The 21364-nt window shown below is 38.9% G+C and overlaps 1 protein-coding gene across 1 annotated transcript; it reads left to right on the top strand.

Moving 5' to 3' along the window:
* Positions 1 to 1639: 1639 nt before the first annotated feature.
* On the top strand, positions 1640 to 8443 carry Ccdc71l (coiled-coil domain containing 71 like). The gene has a single exon (XM_047562768.1). It carries the CDS (start codon positions 1953 to 1955, stop codon positions 2664 to 2666), a length of 714 nt encoding a protein of 237 aa, XP_047418724.1. The 5' UTR covers positions 1640 to 1952; the 3' UTR covers positions 2667 to 8443.
* The last annotated feature ends 12921 nt before the right edge of the window (positions 8444 to 21364 follow it).

Here is a 21364-nt window from a genome sequence, read left to right as displayed (position 1 = left end):
TTTTTATTGAACTAACAAAGTGTTATCTGCTCCAAATAAAATATTATCAAAATCCAATATAAGAGATAAAAACTGCTCAATTCTGGGTGAAGCAGAAGTAGGAATAGGGGTATAGTTCTGTCCCTTGGTCACCCTACTAGTGCATGAAGTATTTTCTATTAATCCCCCGTAAGTTACGACAGCATAATTTGAAAAACCACCAGTGAAATATAAAGATTACCAGATTAGGAATCGAAAGACCTAGAGTCCCAGTCCTGCTATCAGCAAGCTGTATTAATGAAACTCCGTGGGTTTAAATTTCTTCATCTCTGAAATAAGGAGATTGAACTAGGTCTCTTTCTGCTCACATAGTCAAGGGAACCATCAGCGACTATGGGTAAGTCACAAAAATTCTGTACTTTATTCATTGTCTACTGCAAAATAATATGCTTACTGAAGGGTAAAATTTAGCTAAAAACTCTGAGTATCAGGAGATTTTTTTTTTCTTTTTTTAACCTTAAAAACTTAAAAGAAATCTTGTGGGTTGCAGGGGTGGGGATGGGGTGGAGTGGAGGTGTTATATAGCTGGATGTTAGAACACTTGTCTAGCACCTGTAAGGCCCTGGATCTGATCCCCAGCACTGGAGGAAAAAAATTCTTAAGAGTTCTGAGAAAATGGTTAATATAAATGCCAAATATGGAACTATCCTTTCAAAGCAATTTCAATACTTTCTTTCTTATTCCATTTCAAATAATCAGTGGTATTTCATTAAGTTATTCAACAAACTGAGTGCCCACTATTTGACAAGCACTGGGTTCAGTATGGAGATTATTAGAAAAGACAACAAAGGAACATCTACCATTCTCCCCTCAAATACAAAAGGAAATGAATTCTTAACAATGCGTTCCTTTCAACAAAATTTCATTGATTATATGTGATGATCCATTCTTTCTAAATGATAGGGATTGTGCTTTAAAGAGACATTTTAAAACCAAATGAAATATGAAGTGGTATTCTGACAGAACTATATTTTAAAAATAAGGATATTTGCTTTAAGTAGAATGGCTTTATTGTAATTGATCTTTGATCAACTTGAATAGAGTTCTTATTTTCATAAAGCGTGAGAGGCTTTGCTTTCCTGTTAGCAGAATCTCTTTCAAACACCAGAATGGTTCCATTGCCCAGAGGAGCCAATCCTGCCAATGCCACCCACATTACCTGAATGTTTACTGGTTTCTTGAGATGGATTGGATCAAGAAAGGGAAGAGTTTAGAATGAAGTTGCCAACAGAAGCCTTTGAGGATCTAGATGGAAATTGTGAAAGGTTCCTCTTCTCTAGACTTAAGCCCAAATTCCCTAGCTGTGATACTAGTCATTCTTTGGGGACATCTTCCTTTGTTAGTCAGACTGGTAGATCTTCGAGCTCAACCCACAACTGCACATCCACTCACTCCCCAAGATGTAGCTGACATCCACTCTTACTCTACCTATGGCAACCCTCATACGCCCACCCAACTGTTGACTGGCATTCAGGGGCCACCACCACCAGCCACCCCAGCACCATCTCCCAGCAACTGGCCTCTCCCCCCAGTCCCCGCCCCTCTTCTGAGAGCACCCAATGGGTGGAGTCGGGGCTGCGGTGGGAGGGGCCTGAGGCGGGCACATTTAAAGAAAGGCAGAGGGCGAAAGGAGGCAAGAGAGGAGAAGAAAGAGAAACCAGGGGGGCGAGGCGCCGTCCAATGACAAAGCCCAGGGGTGGGCGCCGGCCGCCATCTTGAACCGGGCGGCAGGATATCCACCCGCGTCCTCCGCCCTCGGAGGGGGAGGGGCGGCGGAGGCGAGAAAAGTAGCGAGAGACGCGCCGGGCGGGAGGCGCCAGCAGCGGCCGCCGCTGCCGAGCCAAGCCAGACGCGGGCGGGCACGGCGGCGACAGCGGGACCAGGCGAGCGCGGGCGGCCCCGAGTGGCCTCCGATGCGGCGCAGCGTGAAGAGGCGGCGGCGCCGGCCCCCGGCCGCGGCCGCCCAGGGCGGCGGCTTTAGAACGGGAGGAGGGGCCGGGCTGGAGGCGCGGGAGGAGAAGGTGGTGTACTCGCGGTCGCAACTGTCGCTGGCCGACAGCACCAAGGCGCTGGGCGATGCCTTCAAGCTGTTCATGCCCCGCAGCACGGAGTTCATGAGCTCGGACGCGGAGCTCTGGAGCTTCCTCTGCAGCCTCAAGCACCAGTTCTCCCCGCACATCCTACGCAGCAAGGACGTCTACGGCTACGCCTCCTGCCGGGCCCTGGTGCCGGACCCCCCGGACCCCCCTACCGCCCGCGGCCTGACGCGCCGGCCGGCCCCGCGCGCGGCCGCCAGGAGGAGGCGCCGCGGAGCCCGAGCGGCCGCCGCGGGCAGGAGGCGGCCCCGGCTGCCCCCGCCGCCGCCGCCGCCGCCGCCGCTGCCGGCCCCCGAGGATTCCTGCCCGGTGAAGCCCGTGGCGCCGGGGCCCTGTTTCGGGGGCCGCACCCTGGAGGAGATCTGGAGGGCGGCCACCCCGACGCTGACCACCTTCCCCACCATCCGCGTCGGCGGCGACGTGTGGGGCGAGCGCAGCCTGGCGGCGGCGCGGCGCAAGGCGCGCCAAGTCCTGCGAGTGGACCTGGAACCCGTGGTGAGGCTCCGCCGCTTCCCGGTGCCACGGGCTTGAGGCGCCGCCCCGAGGGCGCCTCCTGCCCGCCCCCGGCCCTGGACGGAGCTTCCGCCTGGAGAAATGAACAAGTGTCAGTCGAGTGTTTACAGACCCCGCCAGGACCGTCCCCTAGTGCACTTTACGCGCGAGGAAGTCCCCGGATGGTTTCCCTGCCCCGAGCCCCGGGGATGCGACCCCGCCGTCTGGAACTCCGGGACAGGTGTACCCCGTGCTGCCTCCCCGCATCGCGTCTGCGAAGGAGGAGACCGCTGGACCCGCAGGGGAGGTCCCTTTGCTTCCTAACCCCAGATTGAGACGTTTCCAGGACTACAGGGGCAGATTGGTTTTCTCCCTTTCGGACTCTACCTCACTGGTCTGGAAGTCCTCCGAAGTCATTCTTTTCCAAAGGAATTTGTTTTCGTGCTTGTGTAATAAAGCCAGAATTTGCTTGCTCTTTAACCCCCGCCTCCATTTTTCTTTTTGACTGCCACCCCTCTTTCTGGACGGAAGATCAAACATGTTTTGTGGTGTTGCACTAGTTTGTGCTCAGGGTATTCTGAATCCCACTCGTTTCTTAATTTTTACTGAATTTCAAAGCTTTGACCAAGGATTTTTTTTTTTTTTTTTTTTGAGAGGATCAAGCTTGATTGTTAGTAGTGCAAGGATTTATATGGCTTTGATTTTTATGGGCTCAGTGATTACAAACAAAGAGATGTAAAGTCCAATTGGTTAAACATTTTAAAGGTGTTTCTAAAGTTTAATGTTTTTATTTACTGAGCTCCTAAAGAAAATGGTATAATACACAAAAGTTTTGTTTATGAAAAGTTGACTTGTTGAATTTTTTTAATTGAATAAAATTTGAAGTGCATTGAAACCACATGGCTTGTGATTGGAAAAAAAAAACAGTGAAGAACTGGTGTTGGTTGCAGGAATGACTGGAATTCAATTGGAGATGATCTGGCCTCATGAAGTGGTCTAACATAAAAATCGAGGAATGTTAATGAGAGGACAATATGTTTTAAAACTGAAGTTGCTTAGGAGAGATGAATGTGTGTCAACCTTGTGAATAAAGTGACAGAATACCCATTAGAAACCTCAACATGATCTAGGGAAGGGTGGAGGCATTTCTTAGTATCAAGTAACTGGTTGAAGTTACTTTGGGCAAAATAGATTTCTTTCTTTGTTTTTATTGTTGGATAACAAGAAATGTCAAGACTAATGTTCATCACATTTGTAAACATTATGACAATTAGTTGACTTTTTTTGTCCTGTGAATTTTTTTTTGATCTTTTTCCATTCATAATTATGTTTGCAGTCTTTGTTTGATAGCTGAAGGCCACAGAAATCAAACAGGCAAGCCACCCAGAGTACTGACCCTTCTTTTACACTTTTGTAATAGTGTGTATACCATATGGCCTAGTGTGGAATTCTTGATTATCCAAGTGCCTTTGGTCAATGGTGGCAGCAAGACTCAATGGTTATTAGACAGTGGTGCCACAGCCAGCTTTTACTGCAATACCTAAAGGGTCAAGTAGTGTTTTTATACCACAGTTATTTCAAATTCAAGTATTCTGCCATTGAACTAAGCATACAGGGCTGGAACTTGGCATGTGAAACCCCCAATACTAAGGTTTATCTCTGCTTGGCAGCTTATTAGGAAAATAATGAGAGTTGTGATTTTGACTCTTGTGTTCCTAGAATTCAAATGGCATAGCTTTCTGATGATTATTTTAAGTTTAATAGTTCATAGTAGGAATGTCGTGACTTTCATTTCAGTGTTCTTGTTTTGTAAAAAAAATTATATCTATACATATATATATATGACTTAATGCCAGTTTCCCAGTAAGCCTCATAGTCTTTTATTCACTACTCAATGATGATGCATTGTTTCAAATACTGTCACATGAGTAAATAAAAAAGTGAATAATTACTTAGAAGATGGAGAGTGTTAAATTATAGTTGTGTGATAGGAAGCTGAGACATTTTTTGGGTCATTAGCTTCCATTGCCATTTGTATTTCAGATACATAGCAGTTTCTTTCCAAAAATATATTGTTAACTTTTATAGCTAAGTAGCACCTGAAAAAAAGTATTTGTACCATTTCACTATTGTATATAGTTTTATAATGATTAAAAAAGAAAATCCAATGGCCATATTAGAATGTAATTTCAACATATAACTTATCTAGATAGTTTCCCAGAGGATTTTGAAATTAGTTGAGAGAATTAACTTCTCAGCACACAACTGAAACATAACCAGTGACACCTTGCATTTATTTTAACTGATAATCTTGACATTTTTTCCTCTTATGCCTTGTTACTTTAGTGCACTTGAATGTGCATAAATGCTTTTTTGGCTTATTTGGGCTATCTGATTTCAGTTTGGATTTGATTGCCCATCTTGAATTCAATGTGGTTCATGTGGACGATTAAAAAAATCATGCCGTTTCTAGTTTATGAAGTAAGATGTAAGAAATATTTTTGCCAAGTTTTCTTTAGCAAAGCCTGTCTTGCAACTTCTAAAATGTGGAGAAACATCTGATAGTTGACTAGTATGTTAATAGGAAAGTGAAAGTATTTTATGGGTACCTATGGGCAGAGTGTGAAAAGAAAATTGGCATAGTGGCCTTTATGATGAGGCATCCATTAATTGTCTCTAAAGTGAGTCTGTAGCTTAGCTTGTGTATAGTTTTTTTTAAAAAGAAGTCCCATGATCTTTATTTGTTCTCTTGCCTTCACATATCTCATATGGCACAAGTAGAGGAAGCTAGGAGGAAATTTATCACCTTGCTATACTTTTGATTTTTGACTTTTGAGTGCCTAAATGTGACTGGCACATCAAATAACCTTTTGATTTTTTTTATCCTCCTTCCTATCAACCAGTAACGCATTTTTATGTCACTAAAACCAGTAATGTCATGATTGTGAGGGCAAGCTTCATTGATAGTGCAAAGTGTTGCTGTTGTGGCGTGTATTTATTTTTTGTCTGTTTGAGTACTCTATTGGACAAGTGTAACTTAAGCTGGTGGCACATACCTGTTGATTTGCCATGTGCAAATGTTAGTACTATTTTTCAGAAAACTCTTCAATAAAATACCTTTAAAATAGTTGAATACAAAAAGTCTGAGCAATTTTGAACTCAAAAGGTTTTTTTTTGGGAGGTTGTTTTAAGGGTTGCAACATGGTGATTTTTAATGATCATATATACCTAACATTTGGTTTATTGGTGTGTTTAAATATTTTTTTGATAAACTGTTATGTCTTAATTGCATTAGAAAGCAATTGTAGTAGAACTGAAGTGTTTCCCTGGAAAGTTTAATGTGCATATGATTAAGATTTACAATTTGGTTGTACTTTGCTTTTTAACTTATTAACTGTAAATAAATTTTAGAGAATACACAATGTCTAGTTTTTCTATTTAGGTTGAAATTTTTTGAAATGGGATTTTGTGCTTAAAGTAAATCAGAAAACAATTTATAATTTGATAAACTTTGACTTTTATCAACTTAAAACTCCTAGAAATCTCAAGATTTTTGTTTTGTGCTGTCTTGGGAGTCTATCTTCCATTGATTCATTGGTTATCTTGTGAATCTCTAGTATGGTGCTTCAGTTGCAAGCCATTTACCCATTCAGCCAGCAATAGACCCCTTTAAGAATGCATCATAATTCAGGGTTCTAAATCCTGATCCCAAGTTCCTTTGTGGTGGTGATAAAAGATCTAAATCTCCTATTCTTTCATATTGTAAATGAAAGGAAGAGTGGTCTATATGAATAGCAGTAAAGACTTCCACAAATAAGGGTAGAGCCAGAATTTTCATTATAGTCTAGAAGGCAGAAATGGAGTATTAGCAAACTCTACAGCAAGGTCAGGATTCATAGTACTGTGTAGACTGAACTGCCTTCACACCCAAGTTCTTATCAGTAGATGGAGGTAGCAAAATGAATAGCTGTGGTGTCATAGTGCCAGGCCTGGAATTATCATGAGTGGTTTCATGGCTCGCAAGTGTTGGGACTCTAGGTAAATAATTGTTTGTGCCTTAGACTCCTCATTAGCAAATGTAGTTGGTAAAATAATGAGTTATTGTAAGGATTGGAAGGGATGATAATTCTAGAGACCTAGGAAGTGCTTAATCAATGCTATTAACTGGAAGTATACATGCTGAGAATAAATATGTATACTGAGAGTGATCCCTTGGGAGTTTAGCTCTCCAGTTTTTTCAGCATACCAACCAAGAACAGATCATGGACTAGGAAAGCTGTGAGATAAGGTAATTCATGGGTGAATTAAGTTGAAAACAAATTATATTTTTAGCTCTGCCAAAACGTTTTTTTAGCAGCAAAGTTTAGATAAAATCAATTTATTATAATTTTTGCTCTTAGAATTTTTCTTTTAGAACTTTGATTTTTTTTATCATATCACTGAAAGATGTTTAAAATGTGCCATCAGATATTTTAAAGTGTCTGAGAATTAAGCCAGGCATGGTGGCATATGCCTATAGTCCCAATACTCAGCAGGCTTAGGCTGGAAGATTGCTTGAGTCCATTAGTTCAAGACTAGCCTGGACAACATAGAAAGACCCTGTATCAACAAAACAACAACAACAACAAAAAAAATGAAGTATCTGAACATGTATAAAAGCAATAGAACAAAGCTGCTGATCCAAGAACTTTTAAACAGTTTGCACAAAATTTTAGAGTAAGTTCAGTAGGGAGTGCTCAATAACCTTGTTAATATTTCTGCATAGAATCAACATAGAATTCGTTTTTATGAAGTTAGTGTTCAGGTTTTAAAGGAAACAAATACAATAACTGTGCTTGAAACAGCAGAGAATTATTATTAAAAGTAAAAATATTCTCATTTTCAAAGCACTGGCACACTCAGTTTTAGATGTTGGATAAAAGCCAGTAATTTAGCTTTGATTCCTCCTAACACAAAGAATAACAGACCGTGGTCTAAATTAGTGAGCAAGCCAAAGGTGCAGTATCTGAAGTTGACACAAAATAATTTCTTGGAAAAGCATAATATGGAAGTAGTGAAGGTGCAAAAACCTCAAAATTGAGCCTGATTGCAGATTTCACAAAAGCAGTGGGTTTTTGCTGTCATTGCTCTTACATCTTAGTAAATATTCTAAGTTCTGATCTGTAGCACAATAAACACACTCAAGGCCCGATTTGAAGGTGATGATCATGACCCCAAACAATATGATTAGCCCTGCACATCTGAATAAATATTCTATTGTACTGACTTAGCTTCTGAAAGTACTCATAGAAAAGTTAAATTCATTCAAGTTGTAAAATTAATTATGAAGTGTATATGTATTTCTCTCAAGATTTTTTCAACTATTCTTTCAATGTTTAAAGAGTATAGGAAAGAATGGATGTAATTTATTATCCTGAGTCTCACCGATTCAAAGAAGTACTGAAGCAAAATATATGTGCAAAAGTACACATAGTTAGTGTACAGTTTGGTGAATTTTCATAAATTTAATAGACTCGTGGAACCTGTACTCAGATTAGCAAAAACATTACTAATACCCCAGAAGTACCTCCTAATGCCTCTGTCAGTCACTCTTGCTTCCTCCCTGCAACTCAATAATTATTATTCTGACTTCGTACAGCATAAATAACTTTTGACTATTTTTTGGCTTTATATAAATGGGATTATGTGTCATGTGCTTAGTTTCTTTCATTTAAAATTATGCTTGTGAGTTCCATCTGTATTGTTGCATGTAATTATAGATCAGTTATTGGCATGTAGAATTCTGTTGTGTGAATATTCCAAAATAAATGCATTAAACTCTCAATGGGCATTTGAGTAAATTCTAATTTGGGGGAATTGTGAATAAATCTTCAGTGAATATTCTAGGACATGTTTTTTACATGTTCAAGTATCCTCTCCCCTACTCTCTTCTCTCTTTCAGCATATATTGTAGGAATGAATTTGTCAGATCACAGGATCATAGTAAGTGATCAGCTTTGTGAGACACATTTTCCAAAGTGATTGTAACAATTTATGTGAACTGTCTTAAAATTTGTCTTCTTTAAAAGTTTGCTTTTCAGCTGTTATTCTTTTTATGCTTCCTTTATTCTTCAAAGCTAAAGAAATTTTATTCCTTCTGGTTTTATCATGAAATGAAAGACATTCTCTCTACCCCACATTCTTTTCTCATCATTTTAAAACTGAAACTTTTCAAGAAATCTTTTACGTATTAGTAAAAGTAAAATCTCTTACTTTCTTTTTCATCCTCTGTGCAAAACCAACTCGGAGACTGGGAATAATGTTGACTTTTGTTAACCCAAGCCCCATGAATTTAAATGGTCATAAAACCATATATTTGAGGAAAGGGGCTTCCCAGTGTTCCTTTTCTACTCTGTGGGCATAATTGCTCTGAAATGATCTCTAACATAGTAAAGAACCTGCCTACAGAAAGAACTTGTTGATTATTCTAGAAAGCAAGGCATTGAAAGGATTGGGAGTTGGTAGCAGGAGAGGGAAAATTTGAAAAAGTACAGTGCATGAAGTCAACTGAGAAGAGGAAAGGTTATGTCTTGGGATGGCTCAGTGGGGCTCAATTCTTGTGGAATTAATGAAGAAATGTGCCCATGAGGATCCACATGAGGGATACACTGGAACTTGAGAAGTGAATTGTTCTTTTTTCTTAAGCGAAGGAATTTGGAGGATATTTAATTCACCTATGCATGTTCATAATACTTCACACCAAGCTCACCTCTTTGGGTATCTCTTCCCTCTTGGATTGTGAATTGCTCACTGGCAGGACTTATCTGCCTTGTCTTAGTATCACTACAGCATTGTATATACACAGCAGCTCAGTGATACTGAGGGAGTGAATTGTGTTTGTGGAATTCACACAAACTGGGAACACTTGTCTTCCAAATTTTATAGACGTAGCTGTGTTGCTTTGTAGTCAAAGGAATTTGTAATAGAGCTATGATTTTTTTACTAAAACTTATTAAATAAACTTTTGATGAATTCATGGCATTTTGCAATCCAATTAAGTGGTTGAAGAATTTGATGTCTCTTGTGATTGTATGTTGCAATACCACTTGACAATCACTATCTGAGACCCTCAGCAAGAGGCATTGTAGTACAGTGGTTAAGTAGCTGACCCTGGAGCCAGGCTGCCCGGTTAAAATCCTTCCTTCCTCTCTGACTAGCAGCAGACCTTTCAACAAACTACTTAACCCCTCTGTTCCTCAGTTTACTCAGCTGTAAAAACAGGCACAATATAGCACCTACCTCATAGAGCCTTTATGAGAATTTAATGAGGTAACACATATACAACACTTAGAATAGTGCCTGGAACCTGGTTAGCCTCAGTCAATAAATATTAACTTTTATTAGTAGTAATGTAAAAAAAAAAAACTTTATAAAGTCTCAGTTTGTTTACTTGAAATTTTTATATTGGCAGGTGTTGAAAGCAAAGACCAACAGCTGTAGTCCATAAAATGTCAATTAGGTAAACTGATGCAGGAGGATGAAGTCAGATTCACTAGAAGTGGGATGTGCAAAAGGATGCTATGGGTCTTGTGAGGAGCACCCAGTTACCCAAGACCCAGTACAAAATGACAGCCAAAAGACCAGAAAGACCAACTAATCCCATTCAAATCCAGCCATGTGTCTGTGTTGTTGGCATGGTACTGGCATAGCTACCTTCCAAATCCCATCATGCTCTGGGTACTCTACGTGCCTGTTTTTCTTTGAAGAAAAACTCAACAATCCTACGAGCTATGTATTATAATTTGTACTTAATAGATGCATAAACTAAAGCTTAGAGAGGTTAAGAAATGTACCAAATAACACAAGTCTAAGTAGCAGTAGCTTGAATTTGAAGTCTCCTCTGTCTTATCCCACATTCTCTACTAATCTTTTTGGAGGAAGTAAAATAAATTATCAACCCCTTGAGAAACTTACTTTAAGGACTGTCAAATCCCAAGGTGGTAAATAAAGATTATTTTAAGAACCCTGTTTTGTTCACCTTTTGTAGTTCTCATGATGTACAGCATAGGTGTTTATTCAGTGTCTGGAAAATGAATAAGTATGAGTGAATGAGCAAAAGCAGGAATTCCTTTGCTCTTGTAATTAGATCATTTAATTTGATGGCGGATGTCAGGGCACTCTGGCTTACAGTCCAAAGACATTTCGTATGTCTTCTCTTCTAATTGCCACAAGTAGGTGTAAGCAGTTATTTAATATAACATTTTTCTCAAATTATTTGCAAGACAATAACAAGCAGACTTCATAAATCAAAACTGGAGGGGTCTTATGTAGTTTTCAGCCCTCACACACTCTGGTTGCCAGCATATAACTTATATATTGGAAGCTCCCACTCAAGATACCTCTTCCAATTTATGGTGGTATCCACTGTGTGGACAGCTTCAAGACAAAGTTAACAAGATACTGAAGATATTATAATTTCCTTTTTCCATCCTAAACATCTTTATAAAGTTCTCTCGTTTTATTTAGATATGCTACAGAACTGATAAACAAAAAAAACAAAAACCAGAATAGTGAACACAGACTTAAATATATGCTGAAATAAGTCAAGGTATGAACGGAGTAAATGTGGTGAGACAGGTATGTGTGTGAGGAGCTCCAGGAATTGAAATCCCAGCCCAGGTCGGGAATTGGTTCTTGCATTCCTTTGTGCCATAACTAATTCTTGTCTCTTGCCCATGGTATCCACTGATACGTGCTTCACAGTTGTAGGGTGGAGCAGGTGACCCTTGCTGGGAGAAAGCACCACCAATAAAATTTGCTCATTCTACTGCCCTGTGATGTTCACCTGTTGGCTGAATTTGCAAAAAGCACCTATTTTCCTTAAAATGCTACCTAACAGGTACATTTACCTCAATCACACTTTACTTACTTTCTTTTTCTCAGTTCATGGATTGATTCAGTATTTCACAAAATTTGAGGCCTCCTGCTATGGAATGAACTGTAACGCCCCCATTCATATGTTAAAGCCCTAACCATCAAGGTGATGGTGTTTGGAAATGGGGAGGTTCAGATGAGATTATGAGGATGGGGCTCTCATCATGAGATAAGTGCCCTCATGAGTCTGCTTGCTCTCACTCTCCAAGGTGCAAGCCAGGAAGAGAGCCTTTTCCAGGGCCCGACAATGCCAGCATTCTGCTCTTAGACTCCAGCCTCCAAAACTGAGAATTAATTAATTAATTTGTTTGTTCATTTATTTATTTATTTATTACTGTACTGGGAATTAAACCCAGGGGCACTCTACCACTAAGCTATACCCCCATCCCTTTTTATTTTTTATTTTGAGATGGGGGTGTCTCCCTAAGTTGCTTAGGGCCTCCCTGTATTGCTGATTGTTTGCTTCATACTTGCATTTCTTCTGCCTCCTGAGTTGCTGGGATTACAGGCAGGTGCTGCCACACCTGGCTTAATTTTTGTTGTTTAAACCACACAGCCTATGATGTTTTGTTATAGCAGCCTAAAACTAGGTCTCTAGAATGGATTTTAGGAGGTAAGTGTTCCTGTCCCCATAGCTTTTACAGACTGGTAAGTTATTCTTCTTTATGTCCTCACTTGGCAGCTACTACACCAGATGGGTCACTCTGTACCCTTCGTTTGCCTTCTCATTGTCATTTGGTGGATATCTGCCTCCTTTTCTCTATGTATAGTCTGTGGGATAGGGATGGTTAGAGTGAAAGGACTATTATCTTGGTTAATCATACATATTTTCTTTTTTGATATCTAATTTATTCTTGGGATGGATATTTAAAACAAATCATCAAAATTGTATGTCTAAGTATTTGACAAACACTTTGGTGAAGAGTTTGGTTAAGGACAAATAATTTGGGTAAATACCTAAAACCATGGGACAATGCAGGTTGGTCTATAGGGCCTGAGTGTAGAGCCTGATGGTTGGCTGACAGCTCCATTGCATGTTCTCAAGATCAAGGCAGGAAGGACTGCTTCCAGGGTATACCTGCCACAGCCACCGTACCCGAAGTGTCTCCATCACTCCTTGACTCCTTGTGCTTGAAGGCTCTTCATTCCACTTTAAAGTGTAACCTTCCTAGATCTTCACCAAAAGTGTGGCTCAGAACATCTCTAAAAACAGCTGATACAAGCCACACCTTCCTCTTCACTGTTAATGGTCCAGAGAACCACAGGACTTTGCCCAGGATTGCTTAGCTAAGGTGTAGCTGGAAAGAGAACCCACATTATTCAAATCTCCGACTGGTCATTTATTTATTTTTGCTGATCCATTGCCTGGGAAGGATTAGACTTTTAAGAAATTTGTTGTGACAGTCAAACATGAGGTAGGTTTCTCAGGTAGTCAGAGCTGATGGGAGAGGTAAGAGGTCAGGAGACTGGAGTGAGAGAGGACACTAGATACGAGGAGATAAGAGTAGGCTGACACTCTGCCTCCTTCAAATTTGCTTTGGGCTGACTTTATTAAAAATATCTGGGCAGCCTGGTCCTGAATGCATGGTAGGACATGACAGCCCTGGAAGGAAGGGCTTGGCTTCATACAAAATCCATCAGTTGACTGATGGAGATTTGTCTATCAGCAGTAGGATTACTGACACTGTTGGTAGGTCCCCTGGTGGTCTGCCTGCCAATAGTTTATGGGAAATGAGGGTTTGTGTGTGTATGCATGTGAGTGAGAGAGAGAGGGAGGGAAAGAGATGAGGAGAGAAGGATGGAGTATTACTGTGGAGGGATGAGATGTTGATTGCTTATTCAAAAGGCAGCATTTTCCCTAAAAAATAAGCCCTAAATAAAAACAATGATAATGAATAGAATTAAGTGTACAAATTGACATGCTATTGTGTGTGGTAGTAAAAAGTCCTCAGTGTTTCTTTGATTTTGAAATTTGGCTTTTCCCTTCCTGAATCCTGGAAGATGGAATGGAATATTAAGGATGGTTTGGAAAAGCACTTTCATTTGTATGATTCTAATTCATTTCACAGATCGAGCATTCTGGCAGGAGAAATCTGACATGTACAGTCAAATGTGTTATCCCGGACAAGGCAGAGCAGAGAATGAGGCATAATGGGGTGAGCTGGAGAGTGTAAGGCTTGGAACCCGATTTCATCATCCACACAATTACCAACTAGCTGTGAGGTTTGGGGAATCATGGTCCTTCTATGCTGAAGTTGTGTGATATGGGTTAAAGTTCTATATGGATCTGTACAATCAAAAGTCATGTCTACATGAATAATTCAGGAAAGATGGCATCAGATGGAAGGAGCTATTCAGATAGACAGTGTTCATCTTTCTAGTCAATGATGAAAAGCGAAGATCAGAACCCCAGATCACATAAATCACATGATTTATTCTCCATGAGTACCTTTTAAAATGGAATTTAACTTTGTCAAGATTTTCTAGTATAGTCACTTTAGTTAAAATGTTAGATAAGCAACACATTTATCTCAGTTATAGCAGGGCTAATATGTGAATAGGGTCATTATCAGATAATTAATGAATAAATTTTTCTGTTTCTATTGTAAAGAAGAATCCTCTATTACTAGAAACTCTACCTTTTCTATAGATTCCAGTACATGAAAGAATATTGTGAGTCTAGGATTCTGTTGTGAGATACAGCATTTGCAACATTGAAAGATTCTTACGAAAATTTCAAATCTAATATCTTTTACTCATTGTGGACACTGATAGTTAAAATATGGGGGGGACTTTTTGTTGAAATAAATGATTGCTCCTGAAAATAGAAGTATAAATAGGATCCTGAAGAATTATTTCTTAAATTGTTCTTCATTTTGCAAAGTAATATCCTATAAATGGAAAAACTCATCTCTCTTCAAGAGGAAAAATATTCAAAATTTTTGATTAGGGAGGCCCCTGGAAATTTCACAGAGGACTCTTCTTTCTGTAGATTTATTCATTTTCCCACTAACTCAGGCCTTTTTCTACTGTTTTAATTTGCTGTCCTAGTTCTAAGAGTTATGTTACTGTTTATCTCAAATACTTGGAATAAATCTCTTCTTGTATTATTGCTTCATGTTAAAAAAGATAATATTTAAAATTTCTATCATAGACCCACTCTTTTGATGATAGGTATGTAAGTTGTTTTGGGGAAGCAAGTTGGCAATAAATATTCAGACCTTAAACTGCTGCTCATGTACTACTGTCTCAGTAATTTCACATTTAGATTTTTTTTTTTTTTTTAAACTGGAGATTGAACCCAGGGACACTCTACCTATGAACTACATCCTCAGCCCTTTTTATTCTGGGATAGGGTCTTGCTAAGTTGCTGAAACTGGCCTCAAACTTGCAATCCTCCTGCCTGAGCCTCCCCAGTTGCTGGGTTTACAGGCATGTGCTACCACACCTGGATTTCACATCTAGACTCTTGTTCTAGTATGATAAAGAAATGAAAGGACAAATTACTATACAAAGATGTTTATGTAAGAATATATGTAAAAACTGGACATAAACAATACTAATAGTATAGTTAAATGAATTACAATATGCCCACCCAGTAAAATGTGCCATCATTAAAGTCATGTTTTCCTGGCACATTTAGAACTCTGTTGTGTGTGTGTGTGTGTGTGTGTGTGTGTGTGTGTGAGAGAGAGAGAGAGAGAGAGAGAGAGAGAGAGAGAGATCTAACATAGTACGAAAGATATGAACCCAGTTTAATTTTTTAAAATTCTAGTTTAGATGTACATTTGGATTCGTTTTTAACAAATGTGTGCATCATGTGACCATTACTACCATCAGCATGGAAACTCCATCACCCCAGAAAACTTCTTTGTGTCCTTTCTGTAGTCAATATCTTTTCTCTACTCCTAGTCCCAGGGCTGTTATAATAAAACGTCTTAGATTAGGTAACTTATAAACAACAGAAATTTATTTCTCTTAGTTCTGGAGGCTGGAAAATCCAAGATCAAGGTGCCAGCAGTTTTGGTGTCTGGTGAGAGCCAGTTCCTCAGACTATGTCCTTATATGGTGGAAGTGACGAGCTAGCTCTCTGGAGTGTCTTTTATAAAGGCACTAATCATACTCATTAAAGTGGAGTCATCATGACCTGATCACCTTCCAAAGATCCCATCTTCTAATAATATCACTTTAGATATTAGATTTCAACATAAAGTAGGGGAAGTTGGTGACCACGAACTTTCAGACCATAGTGATGGCAAAATGTAGTTTTGCATTGACCAGGATGTCAATCCTGGATGCCCTTTGCATCCGGATTCTTATACTTTTGAAGTTTGTTGATGTTGTTTGTATCAATACCCCAATCCTTTTATTGCTGAGTGGCATTGCATTGTATAGGTGTATCACAATCTATTCATTCAGTTGATAGACATAGGGGTTGTTTATAGTTGCTGATGATCATGAGTATTTGTATACAGGACATAATGTTTTTATTTCTTTTGAGTAAACACTTAACAACTGGAATTACTAGGTCATATAGCAAGTGTATGCTTAAAACACAGTTAAAATCTTTTTCAAAGTGTCTGTGCTATTTTGCATTCCTATCAGCAACATACGAGAATTCCAGGTGCTTTGTATTTATCTCAGCTAGCAATATTGTCTGTTTTTAAGTTCTGGCCTTTCTAACATTGCTGTGAAGTCATATTCATTTCCCTAATATCTAATATGAAGCATCTTTTCCTGTGCAAGTTAGCTTCCTTATATCTTTTCTAGTGAAACATCTATTAAAATCTTTTAAAATTGAAGTTGTTTTCTTATTATTGATTTTTGAGAGTTCTTTATGTATGCATCATATAATTCCTTTGTCAGGAATGTGATCTGCGAATATATTTTCCCTGAGTTATAACTTGTCTTCCTATTTTCATAGTAGTGTCTTTCAAAGAGCAAGTTTTAAAATTTACCAATTTATTGACTTTTATTTAAAAGTTGGTACTTTTTAGAATAGTTTTAGATTTATATAAAACTCGCAAAAGTAGCATAGAGGGTTCTCATATACTTCACACCCAGCTTTCCCTATTGTGAAGATAAGTATGGTACATTTGCCACAGTCAATGAATATGGTTTATGCTTTTAGTGAACTAAGAGGTCTTTGGCTATCCCAAAGTCAAAATGATAGTCTATGATCTTATATAGAAATTTTGCTCTTTTTGCTTTTAGGTATAGGTCTATGATATGTTTTAATCTATTTTTTGTATTATCTGAGGTAATCTTGAAGTTTTTGTTGTTTTATCTTTCTGTGTGGAAATTCAGTTGTTCTAGCACCATTTACTGAATAAAAGAAATACTGGTGAAGATTCTTCAATGGTGGTTTTACTTTTCTTCCTTTTTTTTTTTTTTTTTTTGTCTTCTGTACTTCCGAGTCATTACAATTAACATGAGGAGGCACAAGTTTTGAATGAGCAGACACAACATAGTGAAGAATGTTAGGGGAAATAAATGCAGTAGAAGTAGAGACCAAGAAAGGCTGGCTGAAAGAAGAGCCAGCAGGTCAATAACTCCATCACTCTTTGGCAATTTCTGAACTATACTGTGGTATCTGGCAGGCATGACTCTGTTGCAGTTTTTCTTTTTCTATGTCATCTGGTCCAGTAGTTGAGAATCTTGTATTCTTCCACATCCTCCTGTTACTTAAGAGACACAAAAGAGAAGGTCACTCTTTCTGTGGTGAGGAAAATGATTGAAGAGAAACATGGGCTGGTCTCCAAACTTCTCATCTATGATTTGGGCTCCTTGTATGAAATTAGAGCTCTGACTTGCTTTCATAACAATGTTATTTCTGATGGTTGTAAATGAATTGCTAAGATCAGGGGATAACATATGAATACATTAACCCAATTATTTATTTTTCAAATAAAAAATAATTCAGGTTATTTTAATGTAGGGATCTGAAAACAAAATTTCTGAAAACAAAATTTGAATTCAGGGAGAAAGAGAGAGAGAGGGCTGTAATTAAGAAATTTCTGAACACAGGTCAAGACCTACACCTGTAAAAATGGTTAGCAGAGATGGCAGAAAGTTCTCCAACACTTGATTTTGTATACATGAGTGCTCTATAGTTGGATCTTGAATGTGCCCCTATGTGAATGCTTGGTTAACAGCCTGTGTCACTGTTAGGAGCTGATGAAACCCTTAAGAGGTGGGGCCTAGTGGGAGGAAGTTAGGTCGTTAGGGCATCAGGAAGGGATATTGGGACCCTGGACCCATTACTTCTCTCTTTGCTTCCTAGCTGCCTTTAAGTGAATAGGCTTCCTCTGTCACATGCTTCCACTATCAAGTATTACCTTTAGTACTTCAAGCCCCAAAGCAATGGAGCCTACCAACTACTGACTGAAATCTCTGAAACCATGAGCTACAATATACGTTTCCTCCTATAAATTGTTTATATGAGGTATTTTGACAAAGTTATGGAAAACTGACTAACACAATGGAGCATAGCAGAGTTAAAGTCATGGACTTATGGATTTACAGGCCATCTCCACAAGATGAACTGTGTGATGTTGGTAGATTACAAAGTCTTATTAAGCTTCAATTCCTTCTTCTGAAACTGGTGATGCTTCTGCCAAATAATGAACCTGGCATGGAGTAAGAACTTGTTGTGGTTTAGGTATGAGGTGTCCCCCAAAAGCTCAAGAATGAGTCAGTGCAAGAAAGTTTAGAGGTGAAGTGACTAAGTTGGGAGAGCCTTAACCTAATCAGTGCCTTAACCTAATCAGCATGTTACTCTACTGATAGGGATTAGCTGGATGGTAATTAGGAAGGTAGAGTGTGGCTGAGGAGGTGGGCAGTCCCTGGAGGCACACTTTTAAGCTATGTATTTTGTCCCTGGTGAGTCAAACTTATTCTCTTCTCTGCTTCCTGGTGGCCGTGTCCTGAGCTGCTTTCCTTCACCACACTCTTCCACCGTGATGTTCTGCTTCACTTGGTACTAGAGCAATGAAGCTAGTTGTCTATGAACTGAGACTTCTGAAACTATGAGTCCCAAATAAACTTTTCTTCCACTGAAATTGTTCTTTTAAGTATTTTGGTCACAGCAGTGGAAAAGCTGACTAAAATAGAACTTAATAACCATTAGCTCTTCCCATTGCTCCCTAATATTCCCCAGCATTAGTGCAGGGACCTGGAGGCCTGTTCTCCATCCTGAATTTTCAGGCTAATTGTTCACTCTGCAGCAAAGGCCTCCTGTTTCACTGAGCCCCTACGCCACCCCATCTGTTCAGCCATCTTTCTCCCTATGTGATTTTCCTCCTCCTTTTTAATACCCTTAATTGGTTTTGGTGATAGAATGATCAGCACCACCTGAGCATCAGCTATTACAAATAAATGCAGCTCCTCCAAGTAGCTATGGCATGCTAATGACTTCCAAATAAAAATAGTGTTCTGCTGCAGCACTGATTATCTGCTACATTATACCAGTGCATATTTTACAATTGTTTTTGTTTTGTACTGAAATCACTTGCCTCATGGCCAGCTAGTCAATTCAGGAGCACCTGCAATAACATTCAAATAAAATGTCTTTGTTTTATTTTTCTTTCAATTTTTAACTGCAATGCATTTTTCTAGCATCCCATTGGGAAGTTCTATTTCTTCTATTTTCTGGCTCATGTTTCCTAAATAGCCAATTAATTTTTTAATAGATGCTATCTCTGGGATGTTGTTGCTCTTTGCCAGGCATTAGTATTATCACGCCAAGCCTGGCATGATAATTCCTTCACTGTCTCTCCAGGTCCATGTGACAAAGGCAACGGGCCAAAGGAGCTACTGCATTGAAATTCAATTCAACTAGGATTAATTTAGCACCTTCTAGGCAGCAGTAGGTATAGGGGTTAGGTCAGGAGACATGAAAATGAAGCAAAATGAGTAAAGTGGGCTGGGTATAAGAAAAAAAAACCACTCCATTTCCAGTACTATAATAAAGCTTGCTTTATTTTTGTTAAACTATGGTATAAGTGTATAACACAATACAAACACATATCCTTTGGATGCTTATGTTAATTTTCACATTGAGTCTCAGTGTTGGGCTATTATAGGGAGTGATATATATGCCCAGTCTCAAGGGGCAAAGCTATTTAGGTATTATTTTGCTTTTATTTATAACTTTTTTTGCACTTGTTATAATTTTATAATTAATAAAAAAGACAGATTGGAAAATTGTAATTAGAGGGAAATCTAATCAGGGATCCACTGCAATACTCCAGAAGAGGTGACAATGACAGGGATTAGAATGAGGGCCAGGACCTGTAGAAATAAGGACAGATTTGAGATTTTTTTTTAAATGCTTATTTGTTCTTTATTTTACTACAAAATTAACTTTTTGGTGGATAGTGCTATGAGTTTCAATAGGTGTACAGAGCCATGAAGGCATTGCCCTAACCCAAATATAGGGCAGTTCTATCACCCCTCCCTAAGCACCTTAAGCTGCCAACTTTGTAGGCAACCCCAGCAGTCACTGATTTCCCATGTACAGTTTTACACCTTCTGTGATATCATAGAACTGGAACTTTGTTGTCATTTCACACAATGAAAGTTTTGATTTTAGTAAATTCCTGTCTATTGTTTTTCTTTTCTTTTAAATAAATCCAATTTACAAAGCTCAAAAACTTCAGACAGGAAATTTGTACTCTATGTCACATGACTTTCTAATTTTGTACTCATATCAGATTGTTTTTAGATTTTTGGCTTATAGTTGCACAAGTGGTGCCCTGCACATATGATTTATACGGAGAGCAACCCCTAGAGTCGTAAAGGATACAGTTTGTACAACATACATTATCTCTCTGGTTTACTGGACAGATTGCTGTCATCACCATGGTTCTGATTTACGTCCTTTGTTATGTGGGATTTTATTTGTTATGTGGGATTTACAACGAAGATATGTTTAGGAAGCTCCTGGATGTGAATGATTTAAAGTTAACTTGTTCCCACTGATTCTTGGGCTGGCTGATGGTCCATCCTTGAGGCTCCAGTGCCATCATGACTTCAGGTTGCTGCCATTAGCCGGCTCCATCAACTTGCATTTGTGAAAATTGGAAATTCTCCACACTCAGCCAATTTTAGCTCTCTAAGACAGCCATGGTTTTGAAATTTTTATCTAAACAAATGACTAAAAACTGAAGATTTGTGGCATCATCCCTTATATATGTATCTCTGGATTTAATCCTGATGAAACAAACGAACAAAAAAATCAACAGAATATAAAGATGCAAATCCCATCTACAATGAGGCATGGATAGGCAAAAGAAACAAGTGTCCTATTCATGAGTTGTTTTTATAAAAAACCAGACTGATTGTGTTCTTATGTAGTGATGACATAGAATCTGATTGTATCTTGGAAATGAGTGTAAGGTACTTGGGGGATTATTAAGAGGATAACCTGAAATGTATAGTCTTTGAAAGTTGAAGGTTTGGGAGGAATGAGTGTGTCCTATCACAGGTAGGTAAAAAGATTGCCCATGCATGCATCCATGCTTACAGAGCCCAGATAATTGTCTGAGGGGAGAGGGAAGGGAATGATGTATTTTTATTTCTTATAATGTCTTTATTTGGTTTTGTTATCAGGGTCATTCTAGTCTCAGAATGAGTTGTAAGTGTTCTGCGTTTGTTTTCAGAAACATGTTGTAGAAAATGGCATCATTTTTTACTTAAATGTTTGGAAAATTCCACCAGAGAAACCATTTGAGTCTGGTATTTTTTTTAAAGATTATTAATTCTTATTAACTAAATTTAATATATATAGTCTTGATTATTGTCTTCCCTCATGTGAATTTTAG

The sequence above is a fragment of the Sciurus carolinensis genome, chromosome 8 (genome assembly GCF_902686445.1).
Source record: "Sciurus carolinensis chromosome 8, mSciCar1.2, whole genome shotgun sequence".
Taxonomy (NCBI): domain Eukaryota; kingdom Metazoa; phylum Chordata; class Mammalia; order Rodentia; family Sciuridae; genus Sciurus; species Sciurus carolinensis.
Note: the sequence above shows the minus strand (reverse complement) of the source record. Positions and strands in the feature narration are given on the sequence as shown.